This window comes from Amphimedon queenslandica, unplaced genomic scaffold, assembly GCF_000090795.2.
Source record: "Amphimedon queenslandica unplaced genomic scaffold, v1.1 AMPQUscaffold_13446, whole genome shotgun sequence".
Taxonomy (NCBI): Eukaryota; Metazoa; Porifera; class Demospongiae; order Haplosclerida; family Niphatidae; genus Amphimedon; species Amphimedon queenslandica.
In genome coordinates, this window is record NW_003546318.1 from 303,393 (window position 1) to 311,397 (window position 8,005).

Sequence of the window (8,005 nt, forward strand, 5' to 3'; positions counted from 1 at the left end):
AAGCACCCTCAGCACCCCCCTGGATACGCCCCTGGGCATCAGTTGAATTCTTTGTCACTCTGACACTCCCTCAGTTATTCTCTCGAGGTTATAGGCTGTAAAATCTGTAGTAGCACAGCTGCTAGTCATACAACCACATGAAGAGTTCCTTATCTATTCCTACTAATTTTTCACATGCAGTATGTACATTGTATAATTGATAGAGATATGATGCCTAATGCTTTCCCAATGTCAATAAACTATAAACTATATACAGTAAAATAATAGACTTAATAGTAGTAGAAAATTTGAGAATGCAGCTATGTAAGTACTGTCGTCATATAATAGCAATTGTAATCGTGATTATCATATTTTAATATAAAACATAAATAAGTTCTGAATTATGAATTATTAATTTTTAGTAATAGATGTTCTGCCTTCTATCTACCAATAATTAATACTAATGCTCCTATTATGCTCTCTGTACACTATTTTAGCTTCAAAACAGGGCCATAAAAATGAACAGGAAAGTGATGATGAACAGGAAAGTAGTGATGAGGATAAACCAAAGACAAAAGGTACTAGTAATAGATTAATAGTAGAAAACTTGAAAATTCAATGTAATATAATACTAACAGGAAATCACTTTCAATAAATGTAACTGATGGTGTTCAGAATACATATTTTAACGTAAATGTAGTATAAGACAATAAGTGTGGTATGCCATGTTTCAAACTTCAGAGCATGTAACATTGGCAAACCCAATTTATAATTTATAATTTCCAGAAAGTTAATGATAGGTTTCTGTCTTCCCCTTGCTATAAACACTTTTTGCAATTCAGCAAATATTTACAGCTCTTTTCATCAGTACATGCATATAATGCTGTAACTAAAACATATCCAATGTAAGTGAAAAGATTCTAAATATTATACATTGTGTCACAATTGATGAGAGTAATTGGAGGCATGATAATATTATTTATATACACTATACACTTAATAGTATCAGCAATAAAAATAACTTTAAGGTACTACACAATTATTAGTAGTTTCATTAAAATTTGGTCAATGAATGCATACACAATGTAATCTCAACAGATAAAATGAAAATAATATTGATTCTATTGCCTAACAGGTAAAAGTCCATCAAACTTGCCTGACGATGGTGAAATATATAAACCTGATAGTACGAAGAATTTTAAGGAAATTGAACGTTTTGTTAAGGATGTCAAAATTCTACTTGCGCCTGCCACTGAAGGAGAAGAACAAGCAGTCTTGCGTTACTTAAAACCGATAAATGGTGACAAATACTTTAGAATAAGTATTTATGGTCACAAGGTTTCAGATATATATATTGGAAAGTATGGAAAATATCCAGTCGTTGTTGTGAAAACTGCACCATCGCAGCATAATCAGGGCCCAGTTCATGCTGCTATTGTCATCACAAAAATGTTGGAAATATTTACGGAGATTAAGTATATTGTGGGTGTTGGTGTCTGTTATGGGATGAACAAAGGCAAACAAAAATTAGGAGAAGTTATTATCTCAACCATTCTCTGTGATTTCACAAATATGCGGGAAGGGCTAGAAAGATATCAACGAAGTGCTCAACCTAGTGTAGGCCTTGCTATCAAAAATATTTTTGAACTAACTGAAGAAATTAGAGAAAAACTGCAACCTAAAAGTATCATTGTCAACGATGGTATATACATATGTACACCATCTCTTATTGATAATGATCAAATCAAAGAAGAATACAAGAATATCAGGATTGATGCTAAAGCAGGAGAAATGGAAGGTGCTGGTTTAGTGGCTGCCACTGAATATACAACCAAGACAGTTGAGGCCATTGTCATCAAGGGTATCGGTGACTGGGGTGATGATGACAAAGACGCCACTAAAACATGGAAGCCATTTGCAGCCCATGCTGCTGCTTATTACATAAAAACTGTGCTAGAAACAAAGACAATCAGTTTTGATTAGAGTAACATTTTTAGGCTTATTGTTTTGTTGGATTTTCTAATTAACATACTAAAATTGGAGTGATTTTTGTGTAAATTTAATTAATTAAATTATAATTTTGCACGTAACGCTTCAGCAAAAATTATTGTAAAGCAAAAATTTTAAAATTAACAATTTTTAAAAAGACCATAAACTATACCACACTTGCAAATGATCTTCCATAAAAATCCTGCTTTGTGAATTCTGCGCTGTCATCCATCAAAACTGTCTTGATAATATCATAATGAATTTATAAATGGTATTTATATAATATTTTTATTAGGAAACTATTTTCTCCTGAAATACTGTAAAGCTAAACACCTCAAGTAAGATAGCAGTTCAAATCTTGTTAAGACTCACTCATTTTGTTTAATCAGAAAATGGGGTTTTGCTTTGGGCATTATGGTTTCAGCTGTTATTATCAGTGTGGTTATAAATCATTTCAATCTCAATAAAAGTAAGTACACATGTTCAGGAAAACGAATTTGATTTTGTACCAAGTAAATTCAAGTAATCCTTGAGCCTATAGTAATAGTCAAGCAGTTTTTTCAATTGACTGCATTTTAGCTGTTTTAAATGTATTTACTCCATGACCAAAATTTTCATTAGCTTTATAATTCATTTTTGATTCACTGATTTATTGATGTAGCTACTGATACTTCTCCAGCTTCAACAGCACAGCCTCATCATGGCAGTACCACTGTTTATGATGGAGCCAGACAACTAGGTAAGACATTAGATACAATAATAATCTGCCCTGTATTGGTGTTCATAGATGCAGAGGGTGTTGATAAAGTACTAACAGTGTTAGATAAAGTACTGTTTGGTGCAGCAAAATAGAATGACTTGGGGCTTCGGTTAGGTCTATATCAGCCAAGACTCAATGTCATTGCAGACAGTGGTGGTGATGCATACAAGCACTTGAGGAAGACTATAGAAGCATGGCTAAATAGTGAAGATAAAGCAAAAATTAGAACATGGCAGACTTTGATAGATGCTGTGAGGGAAACAGGAAATAGTACAGCTGCTGAAAAAATACTTTAAAAACTGAAAGAACTCTATAACATTACCGTTTAAAAGTTAAGTAATATAAGCCACAAGTAAAATGAACATAAAATGAAGATATTTATAAATTCTGTGAGCCTAGATGTCTAGTCTACCTAAAAATCTAGTTTTAACAATCAGACTCACCCTAGAGGCTGGCTACACAAAGCTTTCTGTACTTTTTTGCAATTTGATTTTATGTCATAAAACCACAAAATATGCAAAATTTGTACATGTAGATCTAACCTTAGGAAATTTTGCACTTGGTCATTGTCTCGGCCCAGCCTCTTTTGACGTGGTCATTACTTTATTATGATCATACTGTTCATTGCCTTATAGATCTACAGTCATTCCTTAATGTAGAGCTTTAATTTATAATCCTACATAAAAAATTAAATTTATAAATTTCTCAGTTTTTATAATTAATTTTTATTTTATTTCAATTCAAGATATGCTTAAGTGGACAAAACAACATTGAGCTATTGATAGTATCAATGTTTTTGTTGGAATCATACTGTATAGTTGGAAATATTCACTGGAAATCAATTTTGCTGCATGTTCATCATGAAATCATGCAATAATTCCACAAAGCATTATTATAGTAAATTATAGTTTTATGATATTCATAGTAGAGTAACTGTGGTCTGACTGCATGTGATTCATGATCCACCCCTATATTGCTGATAAAAGCAATTCAATTCAGGGCTGTTATGGCTGAAGGAGGTATGCCAATGTATGAACTGTGTCAATCCTTTAGCTCTGTATTGTAGGTAAAAGTGCAAAAGATGTGTTTAAAGAAGCAGTACCAGAGCTTACAAAAATACTTGGGAGGGATCCACCTTTTACCACTGTCATTGAATCTCTTAATGGTAAAGGTTTGATTACAGATGATGAGCTTCGTGCTGTAAAAAGACAAGGCTTAGCAGAACATCAAAGAGGGAGTGAAGTGGCTGAGAAGCTAAAAAACAAGATAGGGGACAGTGAAGACCCTGATGGATGTCTACTCAAAATATGTGACGTCTTTGAATCTGACACTGTAGACTATCCTACATTAAAGGACTATGGAGCAAAAATGAGGAAGAGCATTTCAAGTAAGACACATTAAATTATCAAAGGTTTAAATATATATAACTTCACAATTAAGCACCAAACAAATGTGGCATGACTATGCTGACAATAACAAACTACAGGGACAGCATGGGCACAATATTATTACTGATATGTTTCTATTGATATTTTGTTATACACAATATACTCATAGTAACAGAGTAATTAGATATTATTTAGGCAATAATATGTGGGTATATAGCAAGTTAAGGCTAGCAGCATTTACTGATACTTGAATTATCATTAGACTATGCATATTATAATTATAGATTGTTATTTTAAATAGTAAAGAAACCTACTCCCAAAAAATTTTCTGGTGATGATGAACCTGATGGACCACAAGGTAACCAACAACTACCATTACATTATGCATACAAAACAAGAGTCAAGTGTACAAAATAGTTATTGAGATTCAACATAGTGTCCCATAATTCATTGTAATATTAAGTTCAATTTTTACTATCCACAATTTTACATTACTTAACTTGATACACAAGATACTATAGCTAACCATTAAATTAATACTCTTACACACGTAATAAAAGCATTAAAAAATGCAATTTTTACTCAGACCCACCACCATCCTGGCCATATGACGAATGTTCATGTGTCACTGAAAAAAAGGATTTTGATGAAGATCTTGTTCAAGATATTGAAATCCTGCTTATGCCAGCCACTACAAGTGAAGAAAAGCCAGTCGTGCATTATCTGAAGCAGTCATCTAAAAAATGTATAGAAACGTATATTGATGGTTTGAAAATATAAATAGGATATTATGGAAAAAGCAAAGTTATCGTTGTGATGTCCGCACTAGATAAGAGCAGGCAGGGCCCAATTCATGCTGGTGTCATCACATCAAAAATTTTAGAAAGGGTTAAGAGCATCAAATACGTTGTTGCAGGAGTCCATAAATTATGGACTCCTGGTTGTTGCTATTGGTGTCTGTTTTGGAAAGAATCCAGAAAAGCTTGTTTCAAACATGATCTGTGATTTCACGAATAAGCGTGAAGGTGTTGGTGAAGATGGATATCAGCGAGGTCCGCATCACCAGGTAAAACATTCCATTCTAACCAAATTCTTACCTTCTCCTGATTATAAAATGCCACCCCACAACAATGCTGTTTATGACGGCATCTTTATATCAACATGTAGCCTCATTGATAATCCTGAAGTTAAAAGTAAACTGTTTCAGTTCAAACAAGATGCTTTAGCAGGCGAAATGGAAGGAGCTGGGATAATGTCTGCTGTTGATTATGCTCCTGAACGTGTTGAGGCCATTGTCATCAAGGGTATCGGTGACTGGGGTGATGGTAACAAAGAAGCCACTGAAAAATGGAAGCCATTTGCAGCCTGTGCTGCCGCTCATTATGTGTATAACGTACTAAATAAATGAAAGAAACTGATTTAAGTGACTTTTGTAACTGACAATAATTATTGAGAGAATTACATTTTTAGATTTATTTTTGTTATTTTTTCCTAATTAATATAGTAAATTTATGCAATATAGCATATAAATCATGCACAAAAGATTTTCGCTGCCTAGTATCAGACATGATTTGATGTTGGGATTTTTTTGCTTATGCTAAAGGCATTAGCTAGATTAATATTAATTATAGCAGTTACTCAATAGTATAAGTAAGATAACTTATATGTTTTTAGGTGGGTACATGTATATCCTGGATAAAGCTAAGCAACATAAGTAAGACCACATAATAAAATTTTATCTATAACTGTGCAACAGATGGACTATTCTTACTTTTCTTATTCTTATCATGGCTGTTGCATTTGGAGTATATCAACTTTCACTGTCCACTACTGACGGTAAGGTTACAAAATGTATGTCCCATATTTGATACAACTTATTTAATACATGCATGAAAACTACTGTGCTAAAAAGATTCCTTATACAAATTACTAAATGAATGTGTGTGTGTGTGTGTGTGTGTATGTGTGTGTGTACATGAGGGTTATAGTATCTCAATTATTTAGGCACACCTGCTACATCAAAGGAACCCACTACCCTCCCTTCTATTCCACCACAGCCAACAGCTACACAAACAAACCCAAATGAACAAAGTCTAAGTATACAAGAGAGTATTAGGTACACATTATACATTATAATTTTCATTTCATTAGGTCGAGGTGATACTAATGAAGTGTTGAAAGTTTTAAATGAAGCAATGTTTGGTCCTGTAGAATGGAGGAGCTTAGGACTATCACTGGGTCTCTACATACAAACACTTGATGTCATTGGTAGAACAAATGGTGATTCCAATGATTATCTGGAACAAACTGTTAAAAAATGGTTGCAAAAAAAGGATAAAGTTACAGGAACAACATGGGATGATTTAATAAGAGCTGTCAAGAGTACTGGAGAAAATGCAGCTGCTGAGAAGATACGAGACATTGTAAAAAAACATTAATTTGTAATTTTATCAGTAATAATTATGATTATTGCTATCATTTACTAGTGTGAATGAATCTACACTCTATCCATGAATACTATTAAAACATTGCAATATTCATAGTAGCAAGAGTTACTCTTGATAGTAGAGTACATGTAACTTGATTGGTCAGTTACAAGCAATCACAGTACACCCCCATTTCAAACCAAAAAAGGAAGTCAGCTATAGACTACCATTAGTTGAGCTTGACTGTGAGTGATTTGCCCCCTTTGCTGACTGATAGTCTGACTACTTCTAAGAACTGTTATGGCTGAAGGAGGTATGCCAATGTATGAACTGTGCCAATCCTTTAGCTCTGTATTGTAGGTAAAAGTGCAAAAGCTGTGTTTAAAGAAGTAGTACCAGAGCTTACAAGAATACTTGGGAGGGAGCCACCTTTTACTATTGTCACTGCCTCTCTTAATGCTAAGGATTTGATTACAGATGCTGAGCTTTGTGCTATAAGAAGAGAAGGCTTAACAAATGATCAAAGAGGGAATGAAGTGGCTGAGAAGCTAAAAGAAAAAATAGGGGACAGTGAAGACCCTAATGCATGTCTACTCAAAATATGTGACGTATTTGAATCTAAAACTGTAGACTGTCCTACATTGAAGGACTATGGAGCAAAAATGAGGAAGAGCATTTCAAGTGAGGCACATTAAATTTAAATGTTACATGTAGGCATGTACAGCCTGCTACATGCATGCCATAAAATATTATGAACAGGAATTGACTCAAATTTTAAGTTTTTAAAATTATTAATGAAATCACAATGCACAAAATACATTTTTGCTATGCACATGCATTATATAGACCCCAAAATAGGGAAAAGCATTATCTACTAAAGTAAAATCACATCTACCAAAAATCATATCCAAAAATGAATGTACCAAGTATAATATCAAATTTAAATCCTTAGTCATTAGTCTAACACAGTACATGTATTTCAATTGCTTGCAAACTAAAGTACTTTGTGAACTTACCTTATTATTATTCATTTGAAACTCACAATCTTACACTGATTCTTTGATATAGCTAATGGTACTTCAGATGGAGCCGAACAACTAGGTAAGACTATACCATGATAGGTACAATAATAATCTACCTTGTATTGATATTTATAGATGCAAAGGATGTTGATAAAATACTTGAAGTGCTAGATAAAGTACTGTTTGGTGCAATCAAATGGAATGACTTGGGGCTTCGGTTAGGTCTATATCAGCCAAGACTCAATGTCATTTCAGACGGTGGTGGTGATGCATACAGGCATTTGAGGAAGACTATAGAAGCATGGCTAGATGGTAAAGATGATGCAAGAAGTAGAACATGGCAGACATTGATAGATGCAGTGAGGGGAACAGGAAATCGTGCAGCTGCTGAAAAAATACCTCAAAAACTGAAAGAACTCTATAACATTACTGTTAAGAGTG

The 8,005-nt window shown here is 33.6% G+C and overlaps 3 protein-coding genes across 3 annotated transcripts in view; all 3 read left to right on the forward strand.

Moving 5' to 3' along the window:
• The first annotated feature begins 411 nt into the window (after nt 1-411).
• On the forward strand, nt 412-2,069 carry LOC109581350 (uncharacterized). Its single transcript, XM_019995407.1, has 2 exons — nt 412-557; nt 1,115-2,069. The coding sequence occupies exons 1-2, from the start codon at nt 443-445 to the stop codon at nt 1,960-1,962; spliced, it is 963 nt and encodes a 320-aa protein (XP_019850966.1). The 5' UTR covers nt 412-442; the 3' UTR covers nt 1,963-2,069.
• Nucleotides 2,070-3,645: 1,576 nt separating this feature from the next.
• LOC109581344 (uncharacterized) lies at nt 3,646-6,631 on the forward strand. Its single transcript, XM_019995399.1, has 7 exons — nt 3,646-3,747; nt 3,795-4,115; nt 4,418-4,474; nt 5,791-5,830; nt 5,873-5,952; nt 6,121-6,213; nt 6,268-6,631. The coding sequence occupies exons 1-7, from the start codon at nt 3,735-3,737 to the stop codon at nt 6,552-6,554; spliced, it is 891 nt and encodes a 296-aa protein (XP_019850958.1). The 5' UTR covers nt 3,646-3,734; the 3' UTR covers nt 6,555-6,631.
• Nucleotides 6,632-6,765: 134 nt separating this feature from the next.
• Nucleotides 6,766-8,005, forward strand: part of LOC109581349 (cyclin-G-associated kinase-like) — a gene marked incomplete at its 3' end in the record, with an annotated part of 5,290 nt that continues 4,050 nt past the window's right edge. The window contains exons 1-4 of the mRNA XM_019995406.1: nt 6,766-6,855; nt 6,903-7,223; nt 7,611-7,643; nt 7,700-7,995. Of these exons, the coding sequence (XP_019850965.1) occupies nt 6,843-6,855; nt 6,903-7,223; nt 7,611-7,643; nt 7,700-7,995 (663 nt within the window). The remainder of the gene's footprint in view (nt 6,856-6,902; nt 7,224-7,610; nt 7,644-7,699; nt 7,996-8,005) is intronic.

What these genes read in the sequence shown, in the direction of transcription:
- LOC109581350 (XM_019995407.1), top strand. Translation starts at nt 443, where the DNA reads ATGCTCCTATTATGCTCTCTGTACACTATTTTAGCTTCAAAACAGGGC. An exon ending in GGATAAACCAAAGACAAAAG is followed by an intron (nt 558 to 1,114) that starts GTACTAGTAATA and finishes ATTGCCTAACAG; the next exon opens with GTAAAAGTCCATCAAACTTG.
- LOC109581344 (XM_019995399.1), top strand. An exon ending in GATAAAGCTAAGCAACATAA is followed by an intron (nt 5,831 to 5,872) that starts GTAAGACCACAT and finishes ACTGTGCAACAG; the next exon opens with ATGGACTATTCTTACTTTTC. An exon ending in TTCACTGTCCACTACTGACG is followed by an intron (nt 5,953 to 6,120) that starts GTAAGGTTACAA and finishes TCAATTATTTAG; the next exon opens with GCACACCTGCTACATCAAAG.